Source organism: Poeciliopsis prolifica, unplaced genomic scaffold, assembly GCF_027474105.1.
Source record: "Poeciliopsis prolifica strain line A6 unplaced genomic scaffold, Auburn_PproV2 SCAFFOLD001, whole genome shotgun sequence".
Taxonomy (NCBI): domain Eukaryota; kingdom Metazoa; phylum Chordata; class Actinopteri; order Cyprinodontiformes; family Poeciliidae; genus Poeciliopsis; species Poeciliopsis prolifica.
In genome coordinates, this window is record NW_026562376.1 from 6,540,954 (window position 1) to 6,563,135 (window position 22,182).

General features: G+C 35.6%; 2 protein-coding genes across 2 annotated transcripts; both read left to right on the forward strand.

The window, feature by feature from the left end:
• The first annotated feature begins 2,633 nt into the window (after positions 1-2,633).
• On the forward strand, positions 2,634-7,128 carry LOC129371531 (intestinal mucin-like protein). Its single transcript, XM_055048185.1, is given in 16 exon segments — positions 2,634-2,745; positions 2,748-2,774; positions 3,074-3,321; positions 3,553-3,736; positions 3,844-4,033; positions 4,138-4,313; positions 4,438-4,507; positions 5,298-5,398; positions 5,736-5,767; positions 5,846-6,023; positions 6,109-6,251; positions 6,365-6,463; positions 6,465-6,494; positions 6,581-6,620; positions 6,710-6,821; positions 6,918-7,128. Coding segments are annotated over 16 exon segments (1,929 nt in total). The 5' UTR covers positions 2,634-2,657.
• A 2,695-nt stretch (positions 7,129-9,823) lies between these two features.
• On the forward strand, positions 9,824-20,290 carry LOC129368678 (mucin-5B-like). The gene is made up of 29 exons (XM_055043789.1): positions 9,824-9,926; positions 10,247-10,529; positions 10,649-10,763; positions 11,642-11,726; positions 11,810-11,916; positions 12,002-12,215; positions 12,321-12,446; positions 13,172-13,289; positions 13,386-13,524; positions 13,653-13,757; positions 13,863-13,932; positions 14,046-14,183; positions 14,266-14,430; positions 14,500-14,594; positions 14,747-14,873; positions 14,960-15,212; positions 15,702-15,751; positions 15,841-15,935; positions 16,041-16,192; positions 16,295-16,433; positions 16,516-16,623; positions 17,075-17,254; positions 17,342-17,581; positions 17,707-17,863; positions 18,385-18,513; positions 19,041-19,191; positions 19,302-19,345; positions 19,451-19,624; positions 19,723-20,290. Exons 1-29 carry the CDS (start codon positions 9,848-9,850, stop codon positions 20,250-20,252), a joined length of 4,368 nt encoding a protein of 1,455 aa, XP_054899764.1. The 5' UTR covers positions 9,824-9,847; the 3' UTR covers positions 20,253-20,290.
• The last annotated feature ends 1,892 nt before the right edge of the window (positions 20,291-22,182 follow it).

Here is a 22,182-nt window from a genome sequence, read left to right on the forward strand (position 1 = left end):
TACATAGGAGGATCATGACCAGAGGATACTGTCATTGAAAAAATTTCTGTCATTGATCCAGATAATATTGTCCCAAAAGTCTTGTGGACCATGAAGATTTTTTTGGCAAATAAGAGAATTGACTTTGTGTTTGTTTTTGGTCAGCACTGCTTCTCACCAATTACCTTCCCCAGATCCTACTTGATGAGTCTTATTGTTGACTCATGAACACTGATCTCAACTAACACAAGCTTAGAAGGTTTTATCTGTTTGTAGAAAATGACTGCATCTGGTTTGCTGAACTTTCTGTTTTAACAATTGCATTGTAACCTTTTGCAGAATTATATTTCTTTGCTTATTTAACCCTCCTGCAATCATAGCTGGATGCTCAGAAACAGTGAGACAGATGTCATAGTCTGAAAATGGGAAAATAACAGGGTTGTCCTGTCAACCTGTCAGATCTCAAAATCACAGAAAAAAGAAAAAGAAACTTGTAAAAGTGCCCATGGTGTCAGTTTTACCTTTTCAAAATGGTAAGGAGGAACAATGGGCAGGGTTGAAAAATCAGTCAGTTATTGTTAAAAGGGAAAAGCATATTAATAGACATGAATATTTAAATTCATTGCAATGTGCAAAACTTAGATGAGACAAATGTTCTACAGTACCAGGTAGGTTTATGGTTTAGAAAAAGGTCTATGTGCTATTCTTCAGTTTTGTCTGTAAAGTATTCTAAGTATGAACTGCTTAAAATAACTTTTCCTACAAGAGATCCAACAGTATCCTCTGGTCATAATCCTCCTGTGTAAGTTTTGATAATGTTTAATAAAATTATTCAAAACAGCAATTTTCAGCTATCTTTTGTGATTTCTACAACAATCCAAATGAATGCAAGTGGCACTACTCCAGCTATCCTCCAACGCACTACACGCCATGTTTGAACTGCAACCAAACTGTGCTAAGACTCGAAGGTGAGATGTTCATTTAACCTACTTTACATTAAAGCTATAAATTCGGCTGATTAAACTTTTGAAGTTTAATTAGCAAAAGATTAAATTTATGGTATCAGAAATTAATATTTTTTCCAAAGGCTGTTATCCTGAATGTCCAGAAGAGAAACAATGGTTTGATGAGAAGAAACAGCAATGTGTTGAAGTATGTGATGTGGAGACATGTGTTACAACTCCAAACAACACTACAACTCCACGACCAACTACAACCATTACATCAACTGAATCTACAACTACACCTACTACAACAACTACAACCACTAAAACTACAACCATTACATCAACTGAAACACCAACTACTACAATTACAACCACTACAACTGAAACACCAACTACTACAATTACATCAACTGAAACACCAACTACAACCATTACATCAACTGAAACTACAACTACACCACTACAACTACAACTACAACTGAAACACCAACTACTACAATTACATCAACTGAAACACCAACTACAACAACTACAACCACTACAACTGAAACACCAACTACTACAATTACATCAACTGAAACACCAACTACAACGACTACAAGCACTACAACTGAAACACCTACTACCATCACTTCAACCGCAACCACTGCTCCATGTACTCCTGGTTGTAAATGGTCAAAATGGTTTGATGTACATAATCCAACCACAGATAAAAATGACATTGAAACATATGACAACATCAGACACAATGCCAAGAAAATATGCGATAAACCTGAACAAATTGAATGCAGAGCAACCGAAAATCGCAACAAAACCCTAAGTGATTATTTGAATGAAACTGGATAAAGGGTGACCTGTGATGTTAACAGTGGACTAATATGTAAAAAAGAAGACCAGCCAAGACCATACAAGTTTTTTAACTATGAGATACGTGTCTGTTGTAGCACTTGTACCCCCACACCTGGACCGTCAACTAGTACAGCAATCACCACTACAACTAAAACACCAACTACAACCATTACATCAACTGAATCTACAACTATATCCACTAAAACAACTACAACCACTACAACTGAAACACCAACTACAACCATTACATCAACTGAAACTACAACTACACCCACTACAACAACTACAACCACATCAACTGAAACACCAACTACAACCATTACATCAACTGAAACTACAACTACACTCACTACAACTACAACTACAACTGAAACACCAACTACTACAATTACATCAACTGAAACACCAACTACAACCACTACAACTGAAACACCAACTACAACCATTACATCAACTGAATCTGCAACTACACCCACTACAACTACAACCACTACAACTGAAACACCAACTACAACCATTACATCAACTGAATCTACAACTACACCCACTACAACAACTACAACCACTGCAACTACAACTGAAAGACCAACTACAACCATAACATCAACCACTACAACAACTACAACATCAACTAAGACATCAACTGTCCCCTCTACTACGTCAACTGAAACACCAACTCCAACCACATCACCTCACACCAATGGCTGTCCTGACTGGGATAAAATGGTATGCTATTTTACTTTTTTTCATATACTGTTTGGTGTCAGTAATTATTGTAATGTTCTTAAAGTCCTGTTTCTGCAATTCATACATGCAAGGTCCAATTAATTATCTGCTCTTCTCTTTTAGGCAAATGAAACATTTCAGTTTTGCAACTGTACCATGGCCAAATGTATTGGAAATAACACAGTTAAAATAGTTCCCTATGAATGCCCGCCGATACAGAACATAACTTGTACTAATGGCAAAAAACCTGCTGTCAACATTATGTGTGTGACTGTGAGTACATTGGTTAAAAACTATATGAAATGTACACCAATAAGCCATAACATTATGACCACTAACCACAAGTAAAAAGCAAGTTACAAAGAGCATAGGCCAAAGAGTTATAACATGCAATAGCAAATTTGGCAGTCCTCGACTCAACATTATTAGTTGTTCTCTGTCTTTTCCATGTGAAAAGGACATTTTGTTGACAATTCATAAAAAGTTAAATTTATGAAGGTGATAATATTGTGGCTAATCATATGTTACATATGTCCTATTTGAAATTAAGTCAAAATTTTATGTCACTGCAGGTGAATGCGAAGGATGGGGAGATCCTCATTATATTACATTTGATGGCAAATACTACAGTTACCAAGGAAACTGCAGTTATCACTTGATGAAAGAAATTACACCAATGTATCACTTAGAGGTTCAAATTGACAATGTCAATTGTGATCCCACTGAAGATGTTTCCTGCCCTCGATCTTTGACTGTCATTTATAGAACAGAAAATATTAAACTTATAACTCATAATCCCAATGGATGGCCAGATTTGGAGGTAAAACAAGAGATCACTTCAATTTATTTATGTATTTTATCATTTACTTTTTTTTTTTTGCATGAAACACTATTCTATGTTATATGAAGGGATATGCAATAATGTCTTCACAAAGATCATTGTTGCTATTCTGTAAATATATATTCACAGCCATTATTTTGAAAGTATATTTTCTATTTGAAGGAAATGTTCATTTTAATCTCTTAGTGTTATTAATCTATTTCTTAACAGGCACTTAAAGAAGGAGTACGTCTAAAGCTACCTTACTATCATCGTGGTGTTAAGGTGCTAAGCACTGAAATTGACCTAATTCTACAGATCCCTTATCTTGGGGTGATCATTAAGTTTGGAAGAACTGGATTTAGTGTCCTCCTTCCATATGAGAAGTTTGGAAGAAACACACAGGGTCATTGTGGTAAGAACAGCCTTACAAAAAGCCACATTTTTACCTACATTTTTAGGGGTGGAAGTAGGCTTAAGGATGTGTTTTTTTTTTGTGTGCGTGTGTGTGCATGTGTGTAGGAACCTGCACTAATAATCAAGCTGATGACTGTGTGTTGCCAAGCGGTGAGCAAGTTAGTTGTGAAAAAAAGGCAAACCATTGGCTCCTATTGCCATCAGACAAGAAAAAACCTGGCTGCACAACCCCAGAAATTCCAAAATCAACAGTACCACCAAAAACACACACCATTTGTGACCTACTTATGAGCAGGTACTGTAGACAGTCTATTATGTGGTCAGACTTGAGGTGATTCAAATATCCGTATTGCAATAGTCATGCAGATTTAATAATTGATTTGTTATCCTCTACCACAGTGTCTTTGCAGAATGTCATCCACTGGTCTCCCCATCCAACTTCTACAAAGGCTGTGTTTTTGACAACACTCATGTGTCCAACAAAGCAGTGCTGTGCAATAGTTTGGAAACTTATGCTGCTGCCTGTGTAGAGTCTGGAGTTTGTATTCACTGGAAGAATCATACTGAACTATGTGGTACAATATTTTTGATCATTTCTTTACAAACATATATAAACACATTTACCTTTAACTACATTTCTACTTCTATGTTTTATCATCTGTATTGGACAAACTAATTTCTGTTTTTTTTTATCAATAGCCAGCCATTGTGATTCAAACAAAGTTTATAAGCCTTGTGGTCTTGCGGAACAGCCAACTTGTGAGGAAAAGTAAGTTTTTGACAATAATTTATCATTAGGTTTATTACACAGCTGAGCATCTTAGATTGCACATATAATAAATAGGGGAAGTGCAAAACAAAGTAATGTACAGAAAAGAAAATGGAACAATCAGAGAAACAGTGCTAGGAATCCTGTTATTTAAAAACTGGCCTCAAAAACATATACTTCTAAACAGCATAATATATTTAGTTCCAGCAAGATTGTTTTTGGCTTTGGTTATGTTTACATTGTCTTTGTTAAAATCCCATTTTCTCATTTTATTGGCTTTGCTAAAACTAAGCTTGGATAGCTTCAGAAATGAAATTGGACAACAAGAAAAAGGGACTTAAATACATCCTGATGCCCCAAAATGTCATTATCATCTTAATCAGATTTATATTTATTCATATTTTTTGCATATTGTGCTGACTGCTCATCAGAAAGAATTTGATTAAAATACAGGGTTTCTAACAAGAAAATTTCTTCTGGTTGTCTCCAATCAAATAAAATATGGTTTGATGTTTTTTTTATCTTGATGAGGGCTTAAAGGGGCAAAGTTCATCCAATAATTCTTAACTGTGTTCCTCTTATTTCTTATATCATCAACTTTTATTGATGTCTTAATTTTGATTTCATTTCATTTTAAATTTTTACTGTGGAGGTTATGTAGCTACGTGTTTTTAAAGCTCCTCTAAAATGTGTGAATATATTATGACCCCGGTATTGTGCAGAAGCAATATAGATAACAGATAATGCTTTGAGAGAAATAATAGTTTTTATTGATATTTGAACATTGCAGTTCCAATGACCCCAGCATGAATTACACTACTGAGGGCTGCTTCTGTCCCGATGGAATGAAACTGTTTAGCAAGGAATCTGATATATGCGTTAAAAGTTGTGGTGAGTATTTATTTAAATCATACAATGTTGACAGTAAAAAACAGATAGCAAGAACACACATTTTATTCTTTGGATTTGAGGTTCATTGTTTGGGACATATTTGCCATCTTTGAGTCATTTTTGGGTCTTTTTTACCCTGAGGTTGTGCTGTAGTTTTCACCCTGTTCTTTTTAAAAAGGAAAATTCATTTCTGCATTAAAAAACAACACAAGATAGGTGTCTAATGCCACATGTGAAAGAACCTGATGTTTCCCCCCAAAAAATCATTAAATAGTTAAAATTTGCAAATGGGGAAGATGGAGTTTGAAATATATTTCTACTATTCTTCTTTCAACAGGATGTCTTGATCCTGATAAGAAGCCCCGTGAGGTGAGCCAAATAGGATTTTATCCAAAGTCCTTAATTATATTATGAGATATTATAGAATGTTCTTTTTCATGCTTTCAGTTCAACGAGACATTTGAATACCGATGTGAAAAGTGTGTCTGTGATGAGTCCACCAAAACTGTGATCTGTGAACCTAAGGCATGCCCAAGTCAAACTCCAATACTATGCAAGAGTCTAGGACGAGTTCTTGTCAATGTAACTGATCCATCAAATCCATGCTGCACTATTCAGACTTGTCGTAAGTCATTGGTGTTAATTACAGTCTGTTACTGGTAATTCTTGAACTCTAATAAATTGATGTTTTTTTTTCTTCACCTTGTCAGAATGTCAGAAAAATGCTTGCCCAACCAGCTGTCCAGTTGGATTTGAGTATGTGCAACCAAATTCTGATAAAGGTGAATGCTGTGGAAATTGTGTTCAGACACATTGTGTGATCAGTATAAATGGTACTGAGAAACTCTTGAAGGTAAATTGGATGAACGCTTTTGGCTGTTTCTCTTTGTTCTGTTCTTGATTATAAAATCTCTGCGTTAAATGTCTCTATATGCTAATGTTTGTATTTGTGTGCCTGATTTTCAGCCAAAAGATGAGTGGTCACCAACTGAAAATAATTGTGAGCATTACAAATGTGTTAAAAATGGTCAAATTCTCACAGCCATCAGCTTCCGCATTGTTTGCCCCCCCATTCCAAGAGAGCAACTGTAAAAACGTATGTGGCAGTTTGACTGAATTAATTATGTTCAATGATTCACAAACAAGATCTAAAACTTTTTTGTTGTGAATTTTTCTGTTCAGGACACAATTCAAACTTTAGCGGATGGCTGCTGTAAAACCTGTGAGTATTATTTTGAGAATACTGCTTTTCTTTTTAAGTTGAAAGTAGTTAAATCTAAGCCATTTTTATTTAAACTCACTTTTCAAAAGGTGTGACAAAGCCCTGCAAACTAGAGACCATGAAAACTGTTATTAAACACAATGGCTGTAAATCTGAGGTGGTTATGCCATACTGTGAAGGATCATGCAACACATTCTTCAAGTAAGGACATTACTTGTAGTTTTCCTTTTGTCTTTTTATACTTAAATCCTTGTTGTAGGATTTAAATATAATAATACTTTTCCCCGTTTTGTTCAGATACTCTGAAGAGGCAAATGCCATGGAAAATTCATGTTCCTGCTGTAAGGAGGCACGTGCCAGTAACCGTACTGTTGACCTGGCATGCGACAGTGGTGGAACAACACCTTTCACCTATATGCATGTGGAGGAGTGCAGCTGTAGTCACACCCAGTGCACCACACCTGCTAACCAACATGTTCGCAGAAAGCGAAGCTTCACACTGCTGTGATAAAATCATCTTTTCTCGTATTAACAGATGTGGGATACAGATGTTTTTAACATTACCATTTATATAATCATTAAATTTCTCATAAAGTATAATCAACTTTGTGTAGTTCATTTATCAGCTGTGATTAAAAAGATGCAAAGCAGTTCTTGTCTTCTGAGTTTTATTGTCTTGTTTGTGCCAGTTTATTCTGCCAAAGAGCTAACAAAATCACAACTAGGTTTTACTTTAAATTCTTGTCCAAAGTTTAATGTTTAATTTAAAACTAAAATCCAACCATTATAAATGTCTTCAAATTTATTTCCCTCCATTGAATGTTCAGTAACTGGACTTGCAGAATTGCAAAGTTGATGGCAGTCTTAGCATAGCATCCGAAAGGTCAGGGGCTCAAATCCCAACCTTAGGTCTTTCTGTCTTGATCTGAGAGGTTAAATCTTACCATTTGAGTTAATTGGAATTACTCCACTGAATTTACTATGATGCAAGACTATAGTCATGACACTTCAAACTTTAAGATCTTGGAAAATGAAAAAGAAATCATACAAGATATCAGGAGGAGAATTGAAGACATCCAAAACTTTTGTCCATCATTGGGGACAATTTCCAGATGCTAAAAAGTTCCAAGTTCAAACAGTTCCATGTAAGCACAGACAATGTAGAAATGCCCAGCCATAAGGCAGGTCAGGAATGAGACAAGTTCTTTGTCTGCAAACCGAGTATGTTGTGGTGAGAAATGTATGTATCAACGCCAGAAGAAAAGATTAGAAGGAGATGCTGGCTGATTATAGAAAAATTAAGAAAAATAAGAAATTTTTAACTGTCACATTTACCTACCAAGCAGACATCATGCATTTTTATTCAACCAGTACTTTGATTCTTGCAAGAATAAAAAAGAAGTGCCACTAAATGGCCTTAGAAAACCATTTCATATGCAAAGTCCAGGATTGACAGCATCATGTTGTGGGGATGCTTTATTGCAGGAAACAATTGATACAATTAACAAAATAGATTATATGATGATGAACATTATGCAGATATATTGAGGCAACATCTTAAGACATCAATGAGAAGTTGGATTATTGAACTGTGTAAGTTTTCTGCTGAGTAAGACTGTTGTTTTAAACTTCTTAAAAGATTGTGAGGGTTATGATGCAAAAAACGTGCGCTTCCCAAAATATGTGACTGGCCCTGAGCCAGAGTATCCTATTTTCTGTCCATCAGGAGACTGGGCAATTGTTGTCACAAATTAAGCTTGTCACTGGTGCCAACTCCAGTCTCATAACTATATGGCAACATCTGCAAGAGAAGGGTTTTAAGAAAAGAAGATGTCCATGTCTCCTTCAGTTACATAAAACTGCCCTTTCGGAGTTTGTACGAGAGCATCAAACTTGGGACACTATCTTCAGTTGTATTGATTACTGCAACAGTCCCTTCACAGGTCTGCCTAAAAAAATCTATCGGGTCTATCTACATCTAATCCACAAAACTACTACTTGGGTTCTTACTAAAACAAGGAAGGTAGAGGACATCACCCCAGTTCTAAAACCCTTGTAGCTCGTAGAATTTACTTTACAGTTATTAGTTTATAAATCACTTAGAGATTTAACACCAAAATATATTAAAGATCTCCTGCTGTATCAACTTTTCAGATCACTCAAGTTTCTTGGTTCTGGTCTGCTCTGCATTCACAGAACCAGAACCAAACATGGAGAAACAGCATTCGGCTTCAATGCACCACAAATCTGGAACGTCCATAACAACTGACACTGAGTTCATTTAAATCAAGGCTAAAAATCCACCAGTGTAGAGTTACTTTTGAATCTTAATAAATGGAACATTGACCAAAGTATTTGATGTGTATTCATAATTTTGATGATAGCACTAACCAAAATGTAATGTTTGTTACTTGTTTCTCAATTGTCGACAATATGTTATGACTTTTTGTTGTGTTTTTATGTTTTTATGATGTAAAGCACTTTGAACTGTTTTTTTTTTTTTTTTGCTGAAATGTGCAATACAAATAAAATTTGACTGACTGAAAGGCAGAAGAAATTTTTACTCTCTGAGAAAAAAATGATCTTGACAGCCCTGATGGCTTTCAGTGTTATTGGCATGAAAGGGAAACCCCACCTTAAATGTTTTTTACACAGCAAAGGGGAGGGGCATCGTCATGATCTTTTTACTTCAGTGGAATAACAGCTTCAGGTAATGCAGACGCATAACCTGAAACCACGACAGTTAGCAGTTGGTTATGTAGAAATCTTTCTTTGGGGCATCCCTCATGACTGAGGGTAATGTGGTAATGAATTAGTTTTTCAACAGAACAATGCTGAAGTTCACAACACCTGCCTAACAGAGGACTTCTCCCCGGGATCTAAATCTAATTGAGAACACTTAGGGTCAGATGTCCAGGAAGGTTTACGAGAATAAAGATCAGTTGCAGATAGTGGATGCCTTCAGTGAAGCTTTCTTAACTACTTGGAGCAACAATCCCTCTAGATCTCCTGGAAACAAGTCTTTATATAAACAAAGATGGAAAGGTCTTAGTGACTCTAATACCTTTTCGTGGGAGTGATATTCATGAAAACCAAAGTCACAAACGTTGACACCCAGAATATTGTTAACCCCTCCTAAACTGTAAACACCACAGGAGTATATAATATAACTCTAGTGCACTAGTTGGCTCACGTATCCAACACAGGACAGGGACGACTGAGGAAGCATGAGAGGAGTCAGGCTCCTTTTAGGATGGGCGCTACCTTGGCTCATTCTAAGCCTTGGACTATCTGCAGTCGCCTCTGGTACGTAAATTAATAAGAATTGATGAGAGCCCTATACCTGCCAGCGGCTACATAAAACCTTATTCTCATATTAATTTATCATTTTTGTCTAACTGAAAAAAATTCTTTCTTCTTTTTAAAGTAAAAGTTCAAAAAGTGGCAAAAATGGCAGTGATTAAAATGATATATTTTTAATCATATATTAAAAATATATGATTTATCATATATTAAAAATATATGATTTTTAATATATTATTAAAAATCATATATTTTTAATCACTGCCACATAGGCAGGACCTGAAAGATAAAAATATTTGTGTCCTTTGCATTTCTTTATAAAGAAAATTCTGTCCTTAAAAAACCAGAAGAGAGAGGCTCCCACAACCAGTTCTGCAGCACATGGGGGAACTTCCTTTACAAGACTTTTGATGGGACTTTCTTCCACCTTCCCTCCACCTGTAACTACATCTTCACATCCCAGTGTAAGAGCAGCTATGAGAGTTTCAATATTCAGCTCCAGCGACAGGAAGTGGACGGGGAAATCTCCATCACCAGAATTCTGATGAAACTGGATGGGATTGTGGTGGAGTTTGCCAACACTTCGATTAAGGTCATGAATAAACCGTGAGTTCTTTGGGGTTTTTTTTATGTGTTTCTTTTTCCAAATACAAGTTAATCTAAAAGTTTATTCCTATGATTCATGTTTTATCATCACACTCTAATTGCTTATTCTTATTTTCCAGTGTCTCCATACCATTCAGTGAAGGTGGCATTTCAATTATGGAAACCATGTCCTATATTAAAGTTGAGGCTGCGTTTGGTCTGACATTCATGTGGAATCAAAAGGACTCTGTCTGGGTAAGTTTAGTTTGTTTTGTTAAACATTTTTTAAAATCGAGGTAAATTAACTTTTTTTATTATTCAGTTCACCTTATGTACTGCTTACAAGAAATTATTTTGCAAGGCTGGTTGGTTGAATTTGTACTCAGTTATGTATAATCCAAATTATTTCAAACTGACCCAGTAAATTTTAATGCAATACAATTCCACTGTAATTACATTTCATTAGATCTAAAATTAGTTGATTGTAAAGTGCAGAATGGTCAAATATTAGAGAGATTTGAAAATTCTATCTGAAAAACGTTTTTTGGCACGTCTAGAGTCAATTGAAGCTGTGACACTTTAGCGCCTTCATTAGTGACGTGTAAATAATCCTACATTAACCAGATATAAGGCAAAACTCGTGATTATTCATTGACTGACAAAATAGCAAATATATGGCCCATCAAGATCAACCACAAGTCTATAAAATAACGTTAAATCACATCTTCGAATAAAAAACTATAGCACTTTAAAATACATCTCTGTATTTTATGTTTTGCTGAAATATTCGCAATCAATCATTAACATATTCCTTACCAGTTCAAATTCCTTTGTTATTAAGTTTGTAAGATCATAAAAACATCTTCTGATGATCAAGAAACATTTAGAAGCATTTTTAATGAAGATGAAATGTGTTTGAAAAGGAAAAGCAAACTGCTTTTGAATGACAGCATATTAAACAGGTGTCAGAGAATGTTTGTACTGCTGTTTTGTAAATGTTTGCTCTTTGAATTTTTATCCAACTGTGTGCGCTGAGCACTAATAGAAAAGTCAAGCCAGGTGTAAACAGACGGGACAAGATTCTATCTGAAGGTCTGAATTTGACTTAAATCTCAATTTCATATGCATTTAAGGTGGAGCTGAATGCCAAATTCAAGAATCAAACCTGCGGCCTGTGTGGTAACTACAATGAAATCAATGATGAGTTTGTCCAGTCAGGTATGTACTTAATGCAAACGCTTCACACACAAATGGGCATGCATGTATTAAAGTTGACAATCCTGTTTTTCTTCTCAACACAGAGGCTTCCATAAGTCCTGAAGAATATGCGATAAACTGGAAAGTCGATAGTCCCACTGAAACTTGTAAAGTGATTTCTTCCGAGGCAAAGAAGAATTGTTCAGATGGGGTAATTTTAAAAATTTTATATTTTGAAGCTGTTTTAGCTTGATAATTTCATTCAATTAATGCATATGACAAACTTAAACTTACAGATAAAACTCTGCAAGAATTTGCTGTCAGGACCTGAATTTAAAAGCTGTCGCAAACTAATTGACTCTGAGTCCTTCATAAAAGCCTGTGTGAAAGACTTCTGTTACTGCAACAGCAACAGCAGTGCATGCTTATGTTCGACTGTGTCTGAGTACGCCCGGCAGTGCAGTCATGCAGGTGGACACCCAGAAAAGTGGAAGACAAAACAATTGTGTGGTAAGAGATAAAAGAAAAAGTTTTGATCTGTATATTTTGTACTACAGCTACATTAGAGTAATTTAATACATTGTGAGACATATATTTTTTTTATGTTCTGGGTAGAAAAAACATGCTCTTTCAACATGGAGTATAAGGAGTGTGGTAGTCCCTGCATTGATACCTGCAAATACCGGCAGAAAAGTCAGCTGTGTGATGAGCAATGCATTGACGGATGCTTCTGTCCTTCTGGTTAGTTTCACAGTTAATACTGATTTGTAATTTAACTGTTTAACATTTTATAGTGTGATATGTGCACATTTGTCTTGTTATTTATGTTCCATAGTTAGATTGTCTTTGTTAAGCCTTTGTTAAATGTGCACTCTTACCAATATCTAAGCTTTAACAGATGTATTTATTTTGCTAAGTACACAACAGTGCTCTGTTTACAAAATGTTATTTAACAGAGCTCTTACATGTTCTCATCTTTAGCATGCTACCTTATTCAAACAGTAGTTGGCAAACTTTCAGATTAGAAAGATAAGTAAAAACACAGACAGAGCAGTAAAACTATTTTGAGTGTTGAAATATAAAATAGAATAGAAGCTTGTAATAACTTGTACTGTTTGTACAAGTTATTACAATGGGTCACTATACAATCTATTACAAAAAGCTATTCATAACATCTCTAACATTAACATTGTCACTTACAGTAAGATTATAGGATAGTTGGATGACCCTTTTGATTAAAAGAGAATAAAAAAAAACCCAATGTAGCAGCCACTTAAATAAATCTGAACTATCCCTTTAAAATTTCAAAGCTAAAACCATTTAAAAGAAATGTACATCTGTTACAGTCTCATAGTGTCACAACCCAACACTCCAACTTATATAGCACTTAGAGAATTTGATCTGAATTATATTTGTGTCATAATATTGACAATGATAATTACCAACTAATGCTTGTCTCCTCTTAGGAACAATCCTGGACGACATCTCAAACAATGGATGTGTTCCTGCTGAGCAGTGCCCATGTTTCCACAAAGGCAAGATGTACAATACTGGGGAATCAACCACGATGGCGTGTAGAAACTGGTAAAAATAAATAAATAAATGAATATTACAATATGATTTAATATCTGCTTCTGAGATGGGAAATCCAGTGCATTGACAACATGTGTCTTTCTAAAGCACCTGTTCAAAGGGTGAGTGGAGCTGCATAGATGCAAACTGTCCTGCTATCTGTTCCATCAGAGGAGGCTCTCACTTCTCCACATATGATGATAAAACATACAATTTCCATGGAAAATGTTCCTATGTTGTGTCCAAGGTAAAGAGATATTAATAAAAATGCATAGAACTAAATAGAAAATAAATGTTTCTTTTAAGCTGAATTATATTGACTTCCATCAGACAATTATTTGATATCTGAATGTATTTTTCACCTTGTGGCTTTAGATTGAAGAGAATGCTTTTACTGTGCTTGGTGATTTCGACAAATGTGAAAGGTCTGATAAATCAACTTGTCTGTCTGCCGTCACTCTGCTGTATCAAAATCACACGGTAAAATATTTGTCAAACATACATGAGACTATATATTTGGATATCTGTGTGTATGTATATACATAAATTTACTGACTTGTGTTGGTAACTTCTGTTTTCCCAAAGATAATTGAAGTTAAAGACAAAGATCAAGTCTCATATAACCAACAGATCTTTAAACTTCCTTTTTTCCTGGGTGAGAAGATGTTTTTATTAGTGTGCCTTTTTCAGTGAAAATGCAACATAAATTAGTTTTGCTTGGAGTTTCATAAAATGTTTGAGATTTTATAAGTTTCTTTCAATTTGCAGATGACATTAAAATCTTCCGTCCTTCTACATTCTTTACCATAATCCACACAAACTTTGGGCTTGATCTCGAGATTCAGCTCGTACCAATTATGCAGCTCTACATCAGAGCCGACGTCTCACTGAAGAGTAAAGTTATGGGTATGTTTATTCTTTAGGAGTTTCAAGATTGTGTGTTTGAGTTATTAATTGGGCATCAAGTTCAAGTGTTATATTTATGTAGGTCTTTGTGGAGATTTCAATGATAATTCAGAAGATGACTTCAAAACTACAAGTGGACTTCTTGAAAGAACACCAGAGGCATTTGCCAACACATGGCGGACCAAATCAAATTGTCCAGATGTGAAAAATGACCTTGTAGACCCCTGCAGTTTAAACATTGACAAGAGTAAGTCATTGACATAGTTATCCATATATCATCCATAGTGCTCCAATTTACTTTTTTTTTCTTTTGTAGGCAAATTTGCAAAAGCCTGGTGCTCCCTCCTGTCAGACACAAAAGGGATTTTTTCCCATTGCCATTCTAAAATAAACCCAGAAGAATATGTTGCTGTAAGTCTTAAGTTGTTGAAACTTTGGTTTCACATTATCAAAATGAGGGTGGATTTAAAGTGCACATCTAATTTCTATTTCCTTTTTGTTTTGCTCTTCATTTTCCATACCGTATAGTGTGTAATCTAGTCCCATGTCATTTACCTTCACAGACTTGCCTTTATGACACTTGTGCCTGTGAAAACAGCGAGGAGTGCATGTGTGCCGCCTTGTCCTCGTATGTCCATGCATGTGCTGCTGAAGGTGTATTCCTCAAAGGCTGGAGAAAAGATGTTTGCAGTATGTCTAAGATCAAGAAAATAGATAGAAATGCACAGTGTAAATAAAGCAAAAACGCACCCAATAATTCTTTCCTTTTTCAACAGACAAATACAAAACATGCCCTGCGACATTTGTGTACGATTACAAAATGACACACTGCGGTCGAACTTGCCGCTCTCTGAGTCAGTCGGACGTGACTTGCAAGGTTAAGGTTACCCCAGTTGACGGCTGTGGTTGTGCTAAAGGATTTTTCCTAAATGAGAAAGGAGTTTGTGTATCAGCTTCAGAGTGCTCCTGTCATGCAGGAAATCAAGTGATACAACCTGGGCAGAAGGCCAATGTCCAAGGACAAACATGGTAAGGAGATCAAGGTGTCAGCAAACGCCATACTGATATGTCATACTCAAAAGACAAAATAAAATGTAGATAATATTTTGTAGAAATGTAAGACTGCTTATTTTTGCTGCTTCACAAATTAAGTAAAGGTTTTGAAATCACATATTGTTTTCAGGAATATATAATTGGTGTATAATATATAATATAATATATAATATATAAATATACAGAAATAACAAAGTTATTCCTGTATATTTAACTATTATTTGTTATGTATCTGCTTTGAAGTCTAAATAAATACTTTTTGTGGGGGAAAAAGGTATAAAAATAAATTTAAACCCTCTCAGGCTCAAATTACTTGCAAAAGACTGGCAAAGTTGTTGCAAATCTGCAACACCTGCCTGGTTTTTTTATTTTTTATTTTGAATCAATATCAATTTAAAAACTTTGTAATGACACTATTTTAATTTTGTTTAACATGTTTGTTTTTTTCTCTCTCTTCCAATTCAGCACCTGCCACTCTGGAAAGTTAAGTTGTGAAGGAAAGCCAGTAGTTAAGTGTAAGTATAAAGTGCTTCAGTAAAAACAAGTTTAAACACCAGAATGCTTTATATTGCAGTTTCTTTTAACGCTGTATCGTTGTCATCAGCATGCAAGAGTCCCATGGTTTTCTTCAATTGCTCCAAAGCACATGAAAAGGGGTCAGAGTGCCAGAAGAGCTGCAACACAGTGGATTCTGAATGCGTAAGACTCAGATGCTGGCAGTTTAATACTTCTAAATAAAGAGTACTTATATGTTTATGCAACTAAATAAACTGTAAATTAAATTAAATTAACCATTTTGCACAGGTGAGTTCACAGTGTGTCCCAGGGTGTGTGTGTCCTGATGGCCTGCTGTCAGATGGGAAAGGAGGCTGTGTGAAGGAGGTAGACTGTCCTTGCCCCCATGATGGAAAATACTATCAACCAGGAGATAAAATCCAAGTGGACTGTAATACATGGTGAGATTTCATTCGCAGATTTAACACGTATCAGATTTCTACACATTTCACACCATTTTGTCTTTTTTGACTATTAACTTCATATATTGATTAAAATCCTAGCACATGCAAAAACAGGAAATGGAACTGCACAGAAAATGACTGTGGTGCGACCTGCACCATATATGGAGAGGGGCATTACATTACTTTTGATAAAAAGAAGTTTGTCTTTAAGGGGGATTGTGGCTACATCTTCTCTCAGGTATAGTTTGATGTGTTTTTTTTTTTGATAGTTGTTCTTGTGTCAAAGTAAGTTTTGTTGAACTGCCTTCGAATTGTTGCAGGATTATTGTGGAGACGATGTGAACGGTACCTTCAGGGTCCGAACTGAAAACATCCCATGTGTTGAAAGTGAAAGCATTTGCTCCACCAGTATTAAACTATACTTGGGGGTATGTAACTTTGGATAAACACTGCATTGCATTCACAAAATACTAAGTCAGTGCTTACATGCAAGAAAAAGATACTAAACTATAAAAATATAATTTTTTTAAGTTGTAAAAGTAATAGTTTAAACCAAGAGTTTTCAAAGTGTAGGAAATCTAGTTGTATCTATTCTCAATAATTTGGACTCTGGCACAGGCTTGGTGAAGCCTGAGCTTCAGTAAAGCAAACAGTTAATTTGCAGTTAATTTTTCTTGTAAATTTTTTCCCCTCAGTATGACACCCTGAAGAGGTTGTCATGCTGTTTTTCTTTTAACAAATTATAATTTAGAAAGAAAATAACTTTCCTTTAAATTTTCAGATATAACTAGTGTCTCCAGCTGTCCACATAAAGCTTTAAGCGTCTAATTAAGTGTGAATGTTTCATTTGGTGTTTATGTGCTTTATTTATCATTTCAGAGGAAAGAAATTGTTCTGTCAGACGAAAGTGTCAAAGTTATCAGTCAAAGTAAAGGGATCGACATACCTTTTAAAGTCCACACCATGGGTATATATGTTGTCATTGAGGCAAATAATGGCCTTCTTCTCATCTGGAATAAGAAAACAACAATCATGATCAAACTAAGCTCCACATTCAAGGTGAGTGAGGAGGACATCCAGAGTTTCTTGAATAAATACTTAAGAACTTTCAATTCAGAAATGAGCATGCTTTTTATTTTATGGCAGGGCAAAGTCTGTGGTCTGTGTGGAAATTATGATGGAGGTGTCAAGAATGATTTCATTACCAGAAGCAACGAAATTGTAGTTAATCCAACAGAATTTGGAAACAGCTGGAAACTGTCACCCTCCTGCTCAGATGTAAATGCCACACTGAACCCGTGTGCTCTGTACTCTCACAGACGAGCATGGGCAGAAAAACACTGCAACATTATCAAAAGTAAAGTGTTTTCTGCCTGCCATGACAAGGTGAGAAAAACTAAAGATATTAAATACTAAAGATAGTGTAAATAAAAAGATGTTCTTGCGTAACCAACTAGAGAAGAATACTTTTCATTTGTTACCTGCATTTATAATTATGTTTTTCAAAAAAGGTGGAGCCAGAACAGTACTACGAGGCTTGTGTGGCAGATTCTTGTGCCTGCAACACTGGAGGAGACTGTGAGTGTTTCTGCTCTGCTGTGGGAGCATATGCAGAACAATGTAATGAGGTTGGGGCCTGCGTGAAGTGGAGAACCCCCACCATCTGCCGTAAGTTTGGATTGGGTTTCTGAAAAGGCAGAAAATAAATTATCCCTGTTGGTGCTTGGGAACTTTGATGACTTATGGGTAGCAATTCATGTCTGAAAAACACAGTAAAGATAACAAGATTGCTTTTTCTTGTGTGTATGAACTTAAAAATACAGGCTCTTGCTATTTAATTTATTTTCTGAAAATAAATTACAATGTCATATCTTGAACAAATACTTTTGATCTCATCAATGCTACATATATTTGAGTAAAAATACTAACTTGAATTTATATTGTTGATTTCACAGATTCAGTTATGATAAATTTACTTCACCACAGAATTTTTTTTTTCAGTGTGAGTTAAAAACAGACATGTGGAAAAGTTTTTAACAGGAAGTGTTCTGTTGGACCATTAATATCTTCAGTTACTACTGAAGAGTAATGACAGTCAATTAATGAGGATTATGAGTCATTGAACTTATAAATGCCTGTATTACATATTCACACAAAATATTCAATTAACTTTGATTCTGTTTTATCAGCTCTGTTCTGTGACTATTACAACCCTGACGGAGAGTGTGAGTGGCACTACGCTCCATGTGGAAAATCATGCATGAAGACATGCAGGAATCCTTCAGGCAAATGCTACAATAAACTTCCACCACTGGAAGGTATGAATGATAAGAAAGAAAAGCATTTTAAATCTTTAATTTTATTACATTGGTAACAAAGATATTTTATGTCAGATTTTTAAATACACTTCAGTTAAATCCCATTAAATTATCACAGTTAAAATTGTGGACACTTACTGAGATCAATAGAACGTTTTACAAACTTCTACTGCTCCAGAGCCTCTTTTCAAATCATACAAGTGCAAAGAAAACACAAACCCAAAATAAGTAAGTCTCTTCGTGACTTACTTTATTTGCACAATAAATGTCAAATCCCATATTCCAAGACTGTGGTCCCCTTTTGTACTCAATAATGGCAAAGCCCTATTTTGTTGCCTGTCAAAATGCACTAAGTGCTGCAAACAGAAACAAATCTTTATTTCTTCATCTATATCCTCACGCCATGACAGTGCTTTAGCAGATCACCTAGCCATACAGAACACATGAAGATTATCTGAAATCTGAAAAAAGGCTAAAGAAATTACTAAACCTTCTGTGTGCCTTTCTAAATTAATTTACTTTTTAAGGGTGTTACCCATCATGCCCGTTGGAGCAGCCTTATTTTGATGAATTTAGCATGAAGTGTGTGTCTGAGAAAGAGTGTGGCTGCTATGATGAAGATGGAAACCGTTACAAGGAAGGAGAGTCAATGCCTACAAGTGAAAATTGTCACAAGTGGTAGGATCCTTTCGAATATACAACTTTTGCTATGTTTAGTAAATGAACAAGTTTCAAAAACAACTTCTACCTAAAGTTTCAAAATAAACTATTATTTCCCTTTCTCACAGTTCTTGCTCTTCAACACAGCCAACATGTACTTACGATGTAAATGGTAAGGCAAAAATGTGTCCATATGTTTTGCAATCCAGGAGCTAGATTGTAACACTGTCTGCAAACTTACTGAGGACAAGTGATGAGCCATGTCATTATTTTGCAGCTTGCACCTGTGTCTACCTGAATAAAACCTACAAATATGACACTAAGGTCTATGAAACACATGATGGAGATGGAACCTGCATCTATGGTGTTTGTGGACCAAATGGAACCATTATAGGAAAAATGGACAAATGCATTACAACTACAACACCACCTTTTACATTTACCACAACTGGTAAGATAAGACACACTTAAATGCTGTGTAAGGATGAATTTTAGAGTGTTTTGAATGAACTATCTTTAATTTATCTTTGTGATCATGTTTCTTCACAGCAAGTACTCTAGAGCAGTCTGTAACTACAACTGGACCTAATCCTACAGTCACAACTCAGGCAGTAACATCGATTCTGACTTTTTCAACTACAAGAGTTTCAACAAGATCTAAAACTACAACATTGACTTTGTCCTCCATATCTCCATCTTCATCAACCTCTACAATCACTGAAAGCCCCACAACTGAAATAATATCATCCACAATACCTTATATAGAAAAAACTACTCTGACAAAGAGCACTGAAAAACACACAACTACCAAGATAATTACACAAAAATCTACTACAACTTATACAGAAACTCCAAAACAACCTAAAACCACAACCATTATTACAGAAAAGGTCTTCACAACACCCTACATAGAGACACCTACTCCAATTGAAAGTACTACCATCAAAACTGAAGCATACACTACAGCACCCAGTGACTGCTATATTTGCAAATGGTCAAATTGGATTAACAATCACTACCCCGCACCTGATAGAGATGGAGATTATGAAACATTAGCAAATATTTCTGCTCAGATTTGAGTGTTTGTAGAAAACCACTAGAAATTCAATGTCGATCCAAAATATATAAAGATGTGCCTTTAAAAGATTTAAATCAAAATGTAATCTGCAGTCCTACTGATGGTCTAATCTGTCTTAATAAGGATCAAACACCTCCAAAATGTCTAGATTATGAAATTCGGGTAAGATGTTGCACTTACATTGGTGGGCATTGCACAACAACAACTCATACAGAAACTTCAACTACCAGCACTACAACACCTGAAAGCACAACTATTATTACAGAAAGCGTCTCCACAACACCCTACATAGAGACAGCAACTCCAACAATGGAGCCTGAAAAATCCACATCAATAATTACACCAAAACCTACAACACCTCATACAGAAACTGCAACTACTGGCACTAAAACACATGAAGCCACAACCATTATAACAGAAAATGTCTCCACAACACCCTACATAGAGACACCTACTCCAACTGAAAGTACTACCATCCAAACTGAAACATACACTACAGCACCCAGTGACTGCTATATTTGCAAATGGTCAAATTGGATTAACAATCACTACCCCGCACCTGATAGAGATGGAGATTATGAAACATTAGCAAATATTTCTGCTCCAGATTTGAGTGTTTGTAGAAAACCACTAGAAATTCAATGTCGATCCAAAATGTATAAAGATGTGCCTTTAAAAGATTTAAATCAAAATGTAATCTGCAGTCCTACTGATGGTCTAATCTGTCTTAATAAGGATCAAACACCTCCAAAATGTCTAGATTATGAAATTCGGGTAAGATGTTGCACTTACAATATTTTAGATCCGAAATGTCAAATTAGCACAACAACAACAACAATTCATTCAGAAACATCTACCCCAACAATGGAGCCTGAAAAATCCACATCAATAATTACACCAAAACCTACAACACCTCATACAGAAACTGCAACTACTGGCACTAAAAAACCTGAAACTACAACCATAATTACAGAAAAAGTCTCAACAACACCTTACATAGAGACACCCACTCCAACAATGGAAACTGAGAGAAACACAACAATGTTCAGAGAAAAATCCACAACACCTCATATAGAAATTGTAACCCGCACCACTGAGAAACCAAAGACTGCACCAGTAATTACAGGCAAAAAACCAACAACACCCTACGTTGAGACACCCACTCCAACAAAGGAGACTGGAAAACCCACAACAATAATTACACCAAAACCTACAACACCTCATACAGAAACTACTACTACTGGCACTAAAACACCTGAAGCCACAACAATTATAACAGAAAAAGTCTCCACAACACCATACATAGAGACACCCACTCCAACAATGCAGACTGAAAAATCCACACCAATAATTACACCAAAACCTACAACACCTCATACAGAAACTGCAACCACTGGCACTAAAACACATGAAGCCACAACCATTATAACAGAAAATGTCTCCACAACACCCTACATAGAGACACCTACTCCAACTGAAAGTACTACCATCAAAACTGAAGCATACACTACAGCACCCAGTGACTGCTATATTTGCAAATGGTCAAATTGGATTAACAATCACTACCCCGCACCTGATAGAGATGGAGATTATGAAACATTAGCAAATATTTCTGCTCCAGATTTGAGTGTTTGTAGAAAACCACTAGAAATTCAATGTCGATCCAAAATGTATAAAGATGTGCCTTTAAAAGATTTAAATCAAAATGTAATCTGCAGTCCTACTGATGGTCTAATCTGTCTTAATAAGGATCAAACACCTCCAAAATGTCTAGATTATGAAATTCGGGTAAGATGTTGCACTTACATCGGCGGGGATTGCACAACAACAACTCATACAGAAACTACAACTACTGGCTCTACAACACCTGAAACCACAACTATTATTACAGAAAGCGTCTCCACAACACCCTACATAGAGACACCAACTCC

What these genes read in the sequence shown, in the direction of transcription:
- LOC129368678 (XM_055043789.1), top strand. Translation starts at nt 9,848, where the DNA reads ATGAGAGGAGTCAGGCTCCTTTTAGGATGGGCGCTACCTTGGCTCATT. An exon ending in TGCTGTATCAAAATCACACG is followed by an intron (nt 13,758 to 13,862) that starts GTAAAATATTTG and finishes GTTTTCCCAAAG; the next exon opens with ATAATTGAAGTTAAAGACAA. An exon ending in GTATTAAACTATACTTGGGG is followed by an intron (nt 16,624 to 17,074) that starts GTATGTAACTTT and finishes TTATCATTTCAG; the next exon opens with AGGAAAGAAATTGTTCTGTC.